The sequence below is a fragment of the Sprattus sprattus genome (genome assembly GCF_963457725.1).
Source record: "Sprattus sprattus genome assembly, chromosome: 3".
Classification (NCBI taxonomy): domain Eukaryota; kingdom Metazoa; phylum Chordata; class Actinopteri; order Clupeiformes; family Clupeidae; genus Sprattus; species Sprattus sprattus.
The window spans coordinates 38,647,659-38,663,773 of record NC_137922.1 but is presented as its reverse complement, the minus strand read 5'-3'; the positions used below and the strand labels follow the sequence as shown (position 1 = coordinate 38,663,773).

The 16,115-nt window shown below is 40.5% G+C and overlaps 1 protein-coding gene across 1 annotated transcript; it reads left to right on the top strand.

The window, feature by feature from the left end:
• Positions 1-1,002: 1,002 nt before the first annotated feature.
• Positions 1,003-3,262, top strand: LOC308361872 (ferritin, heavy subunit). The gene is made up of 5 exons (XM_080834346.1): positions 1,003-1,029; positions 1,644-1,747; positions 1,852-1,998; positions 2,330-2,455; positions 2,618-3,262. Exons 2-5 carry the CDS (start codon positions 1,646-1,648, stop codon positions 2,765-2,767), a joined length of 525 nt encoding a protein of 174 aa, XP_080690472.1. The 5' UTR covers positions 1,003-1,029; positions 1,644-1,645; the 3' UTR covers positions 2,768-3,262.
• Positions 3,263-16,115: the final 12,853 nt, after the last annotated feature.

Genomic DNA, 16,115 nt, shown 5'->3' with positions numbered 1-16,115 from the left:
ACATAATAAAAAAATAAAGTGGCATAAAGGATGAAGCATTTACAAAGGTAAAATACTTCAATACAAGTTTCCAATATATTGAATAGTGTATAGGCTTGTATAAAATTACATTCAAGTTCAGAATTTCTTCTTTAAGGATGTTATTTGTGTCATTTGATGAAATTGAGTCAAATCACACATTTCTGAGTATCAAAAGCCATAAATTGCTTGCTCTGTCATATCTTAAAAGCAGTTCAGCAATTCAATAAAGTAGAACAAGTTCCCAAGCTCAGAGCTGAAGAATATGCCCTCTGAAAGCTTATGGGGAAAGCCCCAAGCAGTGCAGATTATGCTGCTGAATACTTGTGCCTCTCTGAAACGCTGAAACCCTTGTAACAACAGCACTAAAGGAGACTGTAAACTGTAGCACTGTAGCAGAGGCATTCACTTCATAAGATATACCTACATATTTCACGTTTCAACCATACGTGAATCACAAAAAAATAGAAATGTGTCATTTACTATGGCTAATGTACAATAATAATTAACAGAAATGGTTCAATGACTCACGGGCGCAAGACCTATGGCAAACAATTAACTGTAGGCTACAGCGATAGGCCCTGCCACCTGGTTTGACAAGTGAACTTCGCGCTACCCAATGAAACCTGAAATTTACAATTTTACCCAAATGACTGAATGTCATGCAGACCCTGCATAAAATACCTCAGCATTAGTATTTTTTGTCTCAAGCGATAACGTAATCCAATTAATTTAAAAAGCTTAGACAGCTCAGCTCCCGTCAATTGATCTGAGATGGCTTGGGTGATGTTTGTTTGCTAAAAGTGATCAAAAAGCCTTTGTTCAGAATTATTCAGCCTATATGGAGACTATAGCGATGTAGGCCTACACTTTATGTGGACAAAAACGTTTTCAGTCATCGGTCTTTTATTTCGATAGAAGCCTAGTTGGCGGCCATATTGGAAACTTTGCTATTTATTGCGAGAAGACCACAGACAGGAAAAAGAAAAGACACGAAAAAGCAACTGTCAGGTAGGCTACTGTATTTTGTTATCGCATGGCTTCCCTAATCGATGCTTGCAAATATTTAGCCTAATGCATTGTGTTGACCTATGTATTCATGGCATAATTTAACTTGCGTGATATATCAAGCTTTGTTTGTAAGTTATCAGGAGGCTGCGTTGCAGCCTACAGAGAACTTTGTTATCAAACCAATTTATTTTAAACCCTCAGAAGGTCTACCCCTGATGAATAGATTGGTTACGAATAGACTGTAGGATTTTCTTTCGTTCCGTTCAGGAATAAAAGGCATATTTAATTCGAAAATCCCGAGGTCGGACGGTTGATTGTCACATGAGTTCCTGGTTTTATATGATCACAAGCTTTTGATTGAGTGTTATAGTAGCAAAACGACCTTGCTGATTTTGTATAAGTTGAGGCAATAAGCACAGGTCAGAGTACATATCAACTGCTATTCTGTTGTGTCATTCTGAAAGGTAGGACAAGTATATAAGGCCAAAGGGGGCGTTCTTAAAGAGATTGTTGCACATTATGTAGGCTACGGCTCAACACATTGTGATCTAGGCGATTGTAGTATCAGCTGTGCCTGCTAAGTTTCCTGTATTGTCTCCATTTTTTTTTGTCAGAAATGCAGTCCGCCGTGAAACAGAATTTTCACCAGGAGAGTGAGTTGAACATCAACAAACTCGTCAACACTAAGCTGACCGCATCTTACACATATCTTGCACTGGTAAACTTCCTTTTTTCATGTATATAAACACTTTATATTCTGTTAAATTTGTAGCTAGACTTGCTGTTATGCTGGTATTACAAGCTATCTTCTGTTTTTTTCAGGGTATGTTCTTTGACAGGGATGATGTGGCTCTTCCCAACTTCTCTAGTTTCTTCCTTGATCGCTCTGTGAAGGAGAGGGAACAGGCAGAGAGTCTGCTTGAGTTCCAGAACAGCAGGGGAGGCAGAATCTTACTGCAGACTATTGCTGTATGACTTTTACTTACTTGGTTGTTTAGTTGTGTGTGTATGCGGACGTGTGATACTTGGGACAGACAGAAAAGGAACAGTTGTGAAGACAGTAAAGTGGCCCAGCACACCATTGCCCAGTCTTTACTGTATTCTTTGGGAGCAGGTTACTTTTGTTTGTTTGAGGTGGTGTATCAAGGGGCAGCATGTTCTTTCACAAGGATGCATGCCATTTAAGATGGTGAATACCCATCAGCTGACAAATAGTTTAGCTGTTGTATGTGTTCTGGTATTCAGTAATCATCCTTGCTGCAACAAGAGTTTTGTAATGGGTCTTTTTTTAATTTTGCAGAAGCCTACTCGTGAGGATTGGCGTGGTGGTTTGGATGCAATCACTTTTTCTTTGGAATATCAGAAGGCCTTAAACAACTCCCTCCTCGACGTCCATCGCATTGCCAGCACTCATGGTGATCCCCATGTAAGTGAGAGACCATTTTCAAAAATAACCGCAGTCACAACAAGCCTATGCACGTTCATGTTTGATTGAGATAACATGGCTTGTGGTGTCTACACCCCTGTGTGTTTATCGTCATTTTGCGAGGGATTAGCATGCTAGACTTCCCTTTCCATTGTGTTCCAGCTGTGTGACTACCTGGAGAGCCACTTCCTGACAGACAGCCACGACACCATCAAGAAGCTGGGTGACTACATTGGCAGCCTGACCCGCCTCACATCCAGCGAGCCACACGGCAATATGGGGGAATACCTGTTCGATAAGCACACTTTGTGAACAACATCATCTAAAGTGCCACTTGAGCCGTTTACCTCCAGAAATACAGTGGTACACAACAACCTTTTCTGTATGTGTGCTGCTTTACGTCTCAGGCATTTGGGCTTACCTGAGGGGTGGAGGTCTTGGCTCTAATGCTTATTGTTTTAATATGATGTAAAACCGCATGTATGCATACTATCTCCTCTGCAGTGAAGTTAGTTCTCTTGCCATAGAATAATGGCCGCCATACCTCAGTACAAACCTTGGCACAAACCTGAATCTTTTCCAGTGCAATACCTCAAGCTCAAACACAGATAGTTCCTCATAGTTTTTGGTGCTAGTTACAGCGTTTGTTAAAGATAGATCAAGAATTTTAGCAGGGTGTTTATTTGTAATTCCTACTTTTCTCCTTGACCGTAAGCTCTCCGTTACCTGGTTACACATTCCCTAATTTACACAACTCTGTACATCCTATTTCTATTGCCCTTTGGAACATGACAATGATTTACAAGAATAAAGTACAGTGAAACAAAATGTCTATTTGCATTTCTTTATGATTGGCAGAGAAAATCTGCTGTGCTTGAATCATTTTAATACTAGTGATGTTATGCCCTGTGCTTGTGAGGATTAATAACTGAATGTGAGGATTAAATACTTTAGGTAGAATTGACTTTTGTATTAAGGTAGATTGTTTTTAATTGCTTTTTTTTTTTTTTTTTTTACAAAGACGCCTGCTCTGAAAAAAAAAGAAAATCTTAGCATACTACTGTTTAGAGGAGATTCGAATGGCAATACGTAGTATATGCTTCTATTTTTTGCTGACAACTCTGTATTCATCTGATAAGTCATGACCATGTAGTCGGCCTTGTTTCTCTTATTTTGGTTTTAGAACTGTTATGGTTTATATACAACTCAACATAATATAATGTAATTTACAGTATATTTTAATTATTGTGAATGAATTAGTAAAAGTGTAAAGTGGACTTTTTCCAAACTACAGTCTTTGCACAGTGTGTGCATTTACAGTATAGCTGAATGGGATAAGAGTTTAATGGAGTTTAAATTTCATTTTCAGCACCATACATAGGATGCTGTCTCAACTCTGTTCTACTCTATACGTTCACTCCCTGCAATGTACAGACTGTTTTTATAATTGCATGTCTGGCACCCAACAGATAAGGATGGGACTCTTAAACCACACTGTGCTGACTCATTGCTTAGTTGCCTGCCTGGACTATACAATCTGACATAAAGACACGCATGTGACATGAAGTGGTTGGTGCCAAAGTTGTCATTCATGCAGAATTTAGATTCTGGGTGGAAATTGTATGCCTGGGTCAGCAAAAAAAAAATCCAGTGAATTAGTTCATCTGTGGTAATGCAGTGGTGCTGTCCTATTTTGTTTTTGCCAAGACTCATGCTAGATGCATACTAGTGTTAGACGCATGGTTACCTCATATTGACTAAGCTAACTGTAATTTGGTATGCTTTACCCCTCAAATTAGCACATACCCACACAGAGGCTAGACCACTTGGCATTTTCCATGGTGTGTAGATGTCCCCAACTACTGATCTCACCACAGGTGTGCTGTTGAGGTAGTTTTTGTTTATGCGTTTTGGAATATAGTAAATAAGAGTTCAGACTGTTTCAATTTACTGTATAAAGGCCCTCTTTGCCCTCTGTCCTGATGTTTTTGTCATGCTGTTTGCTGCATACACCTTGCTTTGCTGCATACTACACCTTGAGTCAACCCAGGGTTTTATAATAATCTTTGACTATGTATGAACTAACCAGTAACATCTTCATGTACACATTAATCATCTACATAACTGCATAACATAACAAATAAGAAAACGGCTTTCAAATCAGGGCTGAAAGAATTCAAGTACTGACCATGCAAGTGGCCTCTCAAACTGCTTTAAGACAGTCATGAACTGATCACTGCTTTATTTTAGTTATACACAGAAAAAGATGTTTAATTCCTCATGTTATTGGTTGGGGACTTCTCTCAGTAGCCAACTATCTTGCAGTCACATGCATGCACTGTACTGTGAGCATCTCACCCATAACCACAGGCTCGCTTTTTCAGCAGCCTCAGACAACTTCTTGAAGCCCCATACCTCAACTCACTGTTGCCCTCTGCTGTTTATTTAGTTATATTTTAGAGCTTTAATTTAAGACATGCACATTAGTGTAATGGCCTGTATGTGTTTAATGTGTTCATGTTGTGTGTGCATTGAATTGTCTGTGTGCCTATGTCCTTGCTCTCTGCCAGCTGCTGCATCTCATGAACAGTTTGCCATGCAATGCGGGGGGCTGGCAGAGTAGCCGAGGGCTGGGAACACCCGGATATGAGGATAAATAATAATAATAATGCATTTTATTTGTATAGCACACTTTCACATTCAAAGATGTCTCAAGGTGCTTAACAGGGTCACAATAGCAATTTAAAACAGTGCATTCAAAACAATACAGAAAAGAAATAAAAGAAAAACAGAAACCAGTACTTTAGGAGAAGGCAGATATAAAAAGATGCGTTTTGAGGTGGGATTTAAAAGTAGTGATGGAGTCCAAAGCCCTAATGTTTTCCGGGAGCTTGTTCCAGAGTTGTGGCCCCAGCGAGGAGAAGGCCCCATCTCCCATTCTGGACATATTTGTCCGGGGAACTGCAAGAAGGTTTGCTTGTCCAGACCTAAGAGTCCTTGGTGTGAGATGAGGGGTGAGGAGATCCTGGAGATAGGCCGGACCGGTGGTATTTATGGCCTTGTGAACTAGAAGTAGGACTTTGAAGTGTATTCTCTGGTTGATTGGAAGCCAGTGGAGGGAGTGGAGGACTGGGTGATGTGTTCGGATCTCCTTATCTTGGTGAGAACCCGGGCAGCACTGTTTTGAACATACTGCAGCCTCTGGATGGTTTTTACTGGAAGACCTGCCAGCAGAGAGTTGCAGTAGTCAAGACGGGAGCTGATGAATGCGTGCACCAGCTTTTATGCAGCATGTTTGGGAAGAGAGGGTCTCAGCCTTGAGATGTTTCTTAGGTGGTAGAATGAAGTTTGGCAGATGGATTTGATATGTGCATCAAAGGACAATGAAGAGTCCAGCTTGACACCAAGGTTTGTGACGAGTGAGGAGAGAGGGGTGGGGTGGCCATTTATGGTGATTTGGGTGATACCGGCCTTTTTAATTTGGTGGGGCGTGCCAATAAGAATGGCTTCAGACTTGCCACCATTTAGCTGTAGTGAGTTGTTGCTCATCCAGTGCTGGAGGTCATCCAGGCATTTGGTAGTCTGTGATAGTGCCTGTTGTTTGTCGGGTGAAGTTCGGATGTAGATTTGTGTGTCATCTGCATAGGAGTGAAATGGGATGTTATGACCTCGAAGTATGTTTCCCAGTGTAGCATGTAAATTAAGAAAAGCAGGGGCCCCAGGACTGACCCCTGGGGGACACCGGAGGTAACGCACCTAATGCTGGAGGTGATATTGCCAAGGGCAACATATTCCTGCCGTCCTGTGAGATAGGAATAAAAGAAGTCCAGGGCAGTGCCTGTAATTCCCACCTCCTGGAGGCGCCGAAACAGGATATTATGGTCCACTGTATCAAAAGCGGCTAAGGATAAGTTACTTAAACAGCTAGAGTCTACCTGTTTGATTCTCGAAAGTTGATTCGAGAAACGTCCGTCACAGGAAAACTATGCTTTATGTCAATTTTATCAAATGTTGTCTCAGTTTTCATCGTTTTCCTGTGACGGACGTTTCTCTCAGGCAACTTTGGTGAATCAAACTTTAGCGAATCAACTTTCGCGAATCAAACAGGTAGACTCTAGCTGTGTGGTTGCAGTATCGAGCGTACTGAAAATAGGGCCAAGTGATAACGAGGTGTGACTTTTTCCACTACCATGTTTTTGGGATGCAAATATATCACTCTTTTGAACACATAATGTTTTGGGAAGAGAAAGGTTTTATTTTGCTGGGTCTAGCAAACCTGCCGGACTACTTTCGGTTTGACCAAAACTGGACGAGAACTCTGCTCAAAGGACGCTGCGGTCGGTAAATCAGCGTGATTGCATGACACTGGTGATGGGGGATGCCATATAGATTCATGTCAACTATCCCTTTAAGGCCATATTCTGTCCCTGATGCCGTACCCTGGCCATCTGTGAATGCCAAGGCAGAAGACACTGTGTCTTTATATTAACAATAAGACCATGCAGATTCCATCTTGAGCGGGAGTGAACCAAAGTGAACAACACAAGTTATGCTTATACTGAGGTACATCAATGGAACAGACAACACTAATTCAGATGGAAGGACCACAGTGATGCAGTACTGTCTCATCTCTCTCCCCTTGGACTAAATACACACTCACTCTCTTCACCGTGTCTGGTGGACTGTAGAGCAGAGGGTATGAGTTTTCATCTGTCACTGGTAAATTTGTTTCTGTCATTTTCAAATCATTCCGAATTATTTGTGTGAATATGTTAAAATGACCAGTAGCTGACAGTTACTGGACACCTTAATATGTCTGGGAAAAGTCTCCACTAACTGCATACGCATGTACATCTCTGAATTCTTAGTATCCTATGCTAGACATATCCTACTCTCTCCCATTGATCAAATGGTCAGTTTTACGGGCTTTCACTCGTCGACTGCACTAAATGGCCTACAATTTGCTCCCAGAATAAGTCTAGTTTTTAAAAAGCCATGTGAAAGATAGAATTTAATCTAATTAATGTCAAATACCATAATGACCTGAGATGCCTGGTATGATGTTCAAGTAAAAGCCTAGGCCATCTTATTGGGGAGTGAAAGAGTGAAAGAAGCCTACTGAGAAAACCCATGGTTCCATCTGAAAACATTTCTACTCCAGACTGCAGCCAGAATGTCTACTGAAAACATTTACCATTTCAGCAAAGATGTAGGCTGACCTATACATTTTTCCTTTTAGTACCTAGCTCCAAAGTTGCAAATATTTTCTATTAGACATATTTAGATTGGTAAATGTATCACGTAACGCATATTTGGACAGAAAAATTGACGCGAGATGGGCTATATTGATCTTGACAAAAATAACATTACCCTGCCATTGAAATCTAAATGAGCAAAACAGCTTATTTTTTACAGGTTCAAAATCACATAGAAAATAACAGTCAATATAACAGGTCTGACAAGCTACAAGTTTTTCCCCACAAATGTCAGTGTTTTGAACAGTAGAAGAAGCGCAACAGTTTATTCCTTGTTAAAGCACTCTTAACAATCACTGTCCAGAGCCTGGTGATACTACCAAGCCATCTTCTTACATCTCATCTGACATTCATCATTCACCAATTCTTTACTTTGCAAGAAACAGAAAGTCCAGGTGGACCTTGTGTGTGAAACTACTGACCAAATGTCAGTTCTTCAGTCCTCAAGTCAGCTCTCCCAGCCTGTATCCACAAGCAAATATCTAAATAAAAAATAATCTTTTCACAAATGCTGATTCAATTTTTATAAAATATACATTTTTATTATAAATTGTATTTTTAAGCAAAGTTAAATGCTTTGGAAAATCATTCAAGAATCTACAAATCAAATGACTAATTACCACAAGTGGAACTGGATGTATTTTTGTGATTTTGATTTAAAAAAAAAAAATCTATATTTAGTGGAGCCTAGTGTATAAGAACCACACTTGACATAAATGACAAAGCACTCACTTTACAGTCACTCTACCTCAGATATGTCATTTTGTGATTTTCATGTATCAGTTCATAAACTAATTCTACTGCTTGTAATTAATTGGAAGCACCTTTCTTTAATTTCTTATTTGGAGACATCATGCACCCTCAGAGTAACCTCTGATATGTCCTAGTCACCCAGAAGCCAGGGTATGTCTGAAGGAATAGGAGAGCTTAGTGCAGCTCCAGCTTTGATCAGCTTACCCAGCAACATTTTCTTCTAGTGCACTAATGACTGGCCTACATTAGCCAAATGCTGGGGCACAAGAGCCAATTAGTTTGATGACAGTTTTAAATCCAAAGGTGTGGTGATCTTTAGATATTACTTACTTAGTTTCCCTCTATAGAGAGTGTGTGTGTGTGCTTGTGCTTGTGCGTGTGTGTGTGTGTGTGTGTGTGTGTGTGTGTGTGTGCGTGTGCGTGTGTGTGTGCGTAAATGGTGAACTAGTTCCACAGAAGACTCAGTTTGACTGATATGAAACATCGTAACACAATAGTCTGATGTGCAACATCGTAATACATTGGTGCAACTTTTACTGTCAATCTTGAACAAGCTTCAATGAAATTCCACAGTATGTTCCTAAAGTGCTATTGAGTAACTTAGTTAACATATACTTATAGACTGAGTAACTGAGTAAATATCCGTGAACGGTTTACAGTGTTCTAGATTGTTGGGTTCTCCAGGACTCTCTCAGCACATTTATCCCACTGACACAAAAGTCATGCTTTTATTCCCACAGTATTCTGATGTCATCCACATCTCTTGCTTTACAGATTCCCATGCCTTTTATACCATCCTGGGACTTTCGTTCAGTGCCTATTTTGCTTCAGTAGATGGCCATTCTAGTTTTGTGAGTTTGTTGTCAAAGTGTGTTTCTCAGGTGTTTTTCTTAGGTGTTTTCTGGCACCCGCTAATGGAATGTAGGGAATGCACTAAACTTGTTCAAAGTCTTAAACATTGTCTTCAGTTTGAAACAGCTCTTGGGCAAATATCCAGGATACACAATGACTCAGGAAGTGTTAATTGTAGAATTCCTACCTTTGGCACATACAGTTTATGTGCTATGGGCTCACAGTCAATAGGGACCAGTGTTGAATCTGTGTAACTTGTCCTTTTGTCCATCTGTTTCAGCAGTGGCGGTTTGTAACATATTGTTGCCTAGTTTCCTAAAATTTCACAAAAACAATTCACAATGGTATGTGTTCATGTTATCTGTAGGCAGACATAGAGTTACACGCTAAAAGCAAATGTACTACAACCTACCTGCCTAAAAGGAGTTTAGTCTGTACCATGACCTCATATTAAAACTGTAAGTTGATATTGTACAAGTGCAGAATAATATTTGAGTAGCGGAATAAAGAAACAATATTTACAATAATCTGGTGCATAGAAATGAGGTTGTGTGAGGCACCAAAACATCCAGGGCCGTGTTTGTCCAAGGACCTCTCAGATGCACACTGAGTTTTGTTTGAATACGTGTATGTGTTTCTAGCCTCACCCACTCAGGTCAGGTGAAGTAACTGTCCCCGGGGGCTGCTTTGAGTATCTGAGCAGAGTGGTGTCGGAGCTGTGTCCGTTTGTCTGCTAGTGTGTCAGAGAAGTGGATTGCGCAAGCCCACATAAAGCAGCCGAGAGCAATCACTCACAGGAATCACAGGAGCCGAGTGACGCAGCCCTACGTAGCAGGCCTACTGAGGTCAGTACTGTCACGGCTCTCTGGCTACACTATGACATTGATCAACTGATCCTGATGACTGAGGCTCTAGGAACAGAGATTTTAATGGAGTGGTCCGTATTTATAATTCAATATACTTTTTGTGAAATTCAGCAAATTGTTCCACACTGTCATCCAGCTGTCTGTTCAGTGTGTGCACTCCAAAAACAAAACAGTTTTCATACACAATTATGTCTCTGTAAAGGAAACAAACACACCCAATAAACATAGGGAAACAGGAAATGGGAAACCAGAGGCCAAATTTAGTCTATTTTAGGACTACCTGACTTAAAGGTGCAGCATGTGGGACATAGTAGTAGCAGCTATCTTGCTCCACTAAGTTTTTGATTGAGACCTGTATGCTTTTGCTTCAATTATTGTTGTGTCACCTTCGTTGTTGATCTTAATCTTTTGGATATATCCTTCCACTGCATATTGCAGTCGATTTTGCCTTGATCCGGAGGACATCACAGAGATATTACTTATTATTAGATATTAGAATCACTCACACTGACAGATGTAGCGCTTGCCCCTGTCCTCGCCATGCTTTTGGGTTGAGTCCTGAGAGTTTTGTCGACCTAGCAACAGTAACTACACTGTAAACCTGAACAAGTTCAGAGAACTCAAAACTTTTGATGTAACCGATTACGTAAGAAGAAGATTTGAGTACATATATTATTTTTTTTAAGTAAACTTAACTCAAAAATTATACATCGGCTATTCTGATTTTTTTGTGTTATCATTTTCATAATTTTTGAGTTCTCTGAACTCATATTATTCCAAAATCGTAAAGGATTTAGCCTCGTCAGATATTTGTGTTTCTCTGGGTCTTTCTCAAACTAGTTATTACGCCCTTACAAGTTTTTGAAAGGGTCTCTTCCTTACGTTCCAACTTCTTGCACAAGCTCTTACTGTAGAGAGAACTGTCATTGGTCGACCGCCTTCCCAGTGTTGCCACTGCATTTACATTTACATCTGTGATTTAGCAGACGCTTTTATCCAAAGCGATTCACAAGGAATTTTGCATTTATAGATCATGAGCAGTTTAGGGGTTCACACTTATACACTTGGTAAGGAGGAGTGGGGAATCGAACTAGCAACCTTCCAACCTCTGGATTACTAAATGACTCCTCTACCTTAAGTCTGCTGTGTCCGTCTCTCATCACAAGAGCTTTGCAATGGTGTTCTCAATGACGTTGATGACGTCAGATACTTACATTTTTTGAGTTATCAGGCAATGTTAACTCAAACAAATACATTCCAATACAATTAAAACGTCTGCACTTGCTCAGAAAACTAATACATTTTAAGTTGGGTCAACTAAATACCAGGTTTTAAGTACTGAATACATAATGTTAATGAGTTAGTAGAACTGTCTGGGTTTACAGTGTAAGTGGGTGGGGCTTTTGAAAACTGTCAGTTGTGAAGATCATTCTGCACATGCGTTAAATGCGTTAAATAAATGAACGCATTAATCCTGAAATGTAATCATTTATCATCATTTTCACAGCTCTATATATAATATAATAATAAAATATAATAATTTGTCAACTGTTCAATAGTGTGACGACAAGGGGGAAAAAACTATTCCTGTGTCTGGTGGTGTTGGTGTACAGAGATCTGTAGCGCCTGCCAGAGGGGAGGAGTTGGAACAGATTATGGCCAGGGTGTGAGGGGTCTGTGGGGAAAATGGCACTAATGCAGACTCAGTTTGGACAACGGATGGATTCAAAAGACCTGAAGCGTAGAAAGAACCACCGCGCCAACTTCCTATTTAAGTGATCTGCATTGGGTTTTTTTGGAGCTGATGTATGTATCAATCTAATCTGCAAGGACATCATCTTTTTCTTACAATTTATTGTTCATTTAGCAGCATGTTTTGTTGCTGTTATTTGTTTCAGTTGTGCCATTCGCCTCATATTGTATGCCACATGTGAGCTATGTGTCTGTCTAATCTTTTTACTTTGTTGTAATCATTTTACATTTATTCTGTTGTATAGGCTACATGTTTGTGTCCGCTAAGAGCTGAAGCATGTGAAATGTATTTGAAATAGGATTTATGCTCCCAGCTGGCAGTCAAAATGCAACCCATAGCATATCTTACTGGTCTATTTAGGCCTACTGCTTATAATAATCAGCTACCTCCATTTTTGTGACGGTGACATGACGTCATACAAAATTGCCCCATCAGACATTTCAGGCTAAAATCGCCACTGCATGTATCCTAACAAGATGTCCAGGGCCTTCCTTTGGAAGAAAACAGCCCTACAACATTCCATCACCATACTTCACAGTGGGTGTGAGGTGCTCTTCTGCATGGCTATCTTCCTGTATGCCAAACCCACCTTGATTTGTTGTCAAAAATCTTTTTTTGGTCTCATCTGACCATATAACCCGGCCCCATTGAAATTCCCGGTAACATTTGGCAAACTGTAGGCTCTTTAGTTTGTTGTTGATTGACAGCAGAGACTTTTTTTGGCATCCCTCCCAAACAACTTGTGGTGATGTAGGTGGCGTCTGATGGTAGTTTTAGAGACTTCCCCCAAGACTCAACTAACCTCTGCAATTCTCCAGCTGTGATCCTTGGTGATTCTTTTGGCAGTCAAACCATCCTCCTCACGGTGCGTGGGGTCAATGTACACACACGTCCTCTTCCAGGCTGATTATTTACATCTCCTGTCGTCTTAAACTTCTTTATTATTGCCATGATAGTGGAAATTGGTATTTTCAACTGTTACAGAGTAAAATGCTGGGATTCCAACAAGGCGTGTCAGGCAGCTGAGAAAAGTAGTTACTGCAGGCGAGAGCCAATCCCTCTGGCGTGTACTTTTGGCTTTTTTTACTTTATAGATTGTTTACATGCACAAAAAGCTATACAACACATTAAAGTATGGAAATGCATAGAAGGTCGACTTTAATGAGAAATTAAGCTGAATTATATAATCAATTTAAACAGATGCTTCTAGAACTGCTTGCAACAATGTTTTGGTACATATGTTAAGATTTACAAAAAAGGAACAGATTTTAGAGGATTTTTCTGCCTAATCCTTATTCCGATTTGTAGACAGACTTTTGGTTGTGCATACTATGCGTTGCAGTATTTCATTATGGTTTGACAATTAATGCCACCCTCTCTAGACTTTTAATGTATACCTTGTCAAATGTATTAACTGTCAGACAGTAAACGTGTAATTCGTTCATTTAAAAAAATGCATGTGAATATAGCATGCCATAACGTTGTTGAGAAAATGTGAAAATGACGCAATTAGAGTGTAATTTCAAACACCTGTTTGCATGTGCTCATGGAGCTCATGTTTGACTTCGACAGAGGGCGAGAGGTGAAGGTGTTCGGGTGAAACCACAAGTAACCATCCCTGTCATTGCTGCACTGTTTTTCACAGCATGTATCTTTGAACGAGTATCCTACAGCTGCACGTCTTTTCAGTGATTCAAAACAGCATATACAAATATAACTTTGAAGGAATCTAATAAGGACTTTCTTATGTTGTTCTGTTCCCTCCCTGCCAGGTTTCCCCCCCACCCACACCCAGTTTCGAGCTATTGGAGTGCTTAGCTAAAGCACTTAGCTAATGAGTAAAGCTCCGGAGCATGCAGCTCCAGTGCCCAGCAGTATTTACTATTATATTCATGCACAGAATTTGTCATCGTGCCAATATAAGACTTTAAAGATTTAGAATGTAATTAAGAGCAATTAGTACTTTTATAGTGCTGTCGGAGATGGTGGAGAGATGATCACCGTGGCAGCTACAAATCATATTCGATATTGATTGGATACATTCTGTGAATGATTTATGTTGAAAAATTGCTGGAAAACTGGGAGCCCGCAGCACATCACTTACTTGATTTACCCACTTGTGGTCTGATAGATTATAATAAACTGTTGAGACGTGTTTGTTCTCGCAGATGGCTGAATAATGATGGGAACGATGCTTTATGTCGCAGGGATTAGAGGGCGTTGGGAGGCAACCGATGCACTTCCATTTGCGGCTTGACAGATAAAGAGGACCGTGGCTGGAAGCGCCCGTGTGTAAACTAATGAGCCAGGACGAAGATTACGCATAAACAATTGCAAAAGTGATTTAGATACACTTTTATCAATCTCAGGCCCAACAACTTGTGAGTAAAACTGCATTGCACTGTTTGTTTGAAATCGATATTTATACAAATATGACTAGCAGCAGATGCGGGGGGTGGGGGCGAGGGAGATTACAGCCAAGCTCAGATTTAGTGATTTGACAGCGCTTTAGCTTAAAGAGATGAGGAGGGGGATTCGTAGGATAACAGTCATCGGAATGTTGTCAAGAAGAAAGGTGACATAGTGGATGTTGCCGTGACTTTAAGGCGTAGTTCTGTGTAGGTGTGTGCACTCTGCAGTGCAACAGTTGATCACTCGCTTGGCCAGTTATCAATAGCGTACTGAGGAAGGGGGGAAAACCTACGGGTAAGATGCTTGGCACTTTTTCAGAAAGGTCGTGGTACATAAATAAGTGATAAACATGTAATTTTACAGTATGATCCCGTGCATTTTCTTGATAAAGCTGTTGCCATGTCAACATTTGTTGGCAATGTCTAACCTGTTGCAGTGACAGTTAATGCGCACCTCCTGAATGACTATTTTCTTGATTTAAAAACATCGTTCAAAACCCTTTTCAAGCGCATTCCATTACATAGCCGACAGCATCCGCAAGTAATCGTTTTGTCATGCAAACAATAGCCTAGCTGAGGTTAAGATGAGTTTGTGAGATCAATGTATTTCCATTTCAATTGATCATTTTGTTTATGATGTAAGTAATTTTAGAAATTTTGTGAACGGATTTATTAGCTATGTTACATTCATTTACATTTACCGAAGCAATTTCATATTGCCATCTGCAGTTTTTTTTTTTTTTTTTAAGCTAATCCCATTCATTTTTGTGGTGCCGGTTGCGCACCTTTCACATGATAACAGGTACAGGGGCTATTTTATCGGCTACTTGATATAGTTGGGCAAATCTAAGACTCGTTTGAACATTGATTTTCTCAAGGCACGTTTTTGGTGACCACTGAAACCGTGACAGCCATCGAAGTCAGGTGCATGGTGAAATTTTATATAATCCATACACAGTTCTGACCGATGTAAACATCCACTAACCCAGTGGGCACTATATCTGTTTGTTCAATCCCATCAAGTCCACACAGCTGTGCATCATTCTGTGCCGAGAGAGAGACAGAGAGAGAGAGAGAGAGAGAGGGAAGGGGAACGTGTTGAGTTGAGAAGCAAGTTGAGTTTGTGGTCTTGAGTAGGTGAGGCTTCCCCTATTTACTTAGGGTCTGGGTGTGGATTAATTTTGCTCCTAATCTTGTTATGCTTCAGCAGCTGAAGGAGGCTATGTTTGCAGCCTGTGTTAGTAAGTAAGTGAGTGAGAGAGTGAGAGAGAAAGAGAGAGAGAGAGAGAGAGAGAGAGAGAGAGAGAGGGAGGGATGGGATGTAATGAAAGGATTAGGGTCAGCCAGGGCTTCCCTGTGATATATTACTACACACAAATACATAAAAAGTATACAAATAAATGTACAGCATGCCTATTTCTTTTATCCAGACTCACAAAGACACCTAAATGGCACATCTATTTTAAGCAATTTACTAATGTGCTAAAAGGTCAGCGCTGTGGTGCTTAAAACAAACAATAGAGAAATGAACAACGGTGAGATTGCATCATAACTGATGCTGGATGCCGAGGGACAGATTTGCCTACCTGGTAGCCCCTTAAGAGTCACCACATGTTTGTACATGGTCCTCCTGTGTGTGTAGCCAAGATGAGGATTGCCAGTGTGGGGCGGCTGCGTACCCGGAGGGCAGCAGAGCCTGTGGAACCAGAGGAGGAACCCCGGCCCCCTCCCCCTCCCCCTCATCTGTCCTCACACCACAACTTTGATCAC

What these genes read in the sequence shown, in the direction of transcription:
- LOC308361872 (XM_080834346.1), top strand. Translation starts at nt 1,646, where the DNA reads ATGCAGTCCGCCGTGAAACAGAATTTTCACCAGGAGAGTGAGTTGAAC. An exon ending in TCTTACTGCAGACTATTGCT is followed by an intron (nt 1,999 to 2,329) that starts GTATGACTTTTA and finishes TTAATTTTGCAG; the next exon opens with AAGCCTACTCGTGAGGATTG. An exon ending in GCACTCATGGTGATCCCCAT is followed by an intron (nt 2,456 to 2,617) that starts GTAAGTGAGAGA and finishes ATTGTGTTCCAG; the next exon opens with CTGTGTGACTACCTGGAGAG.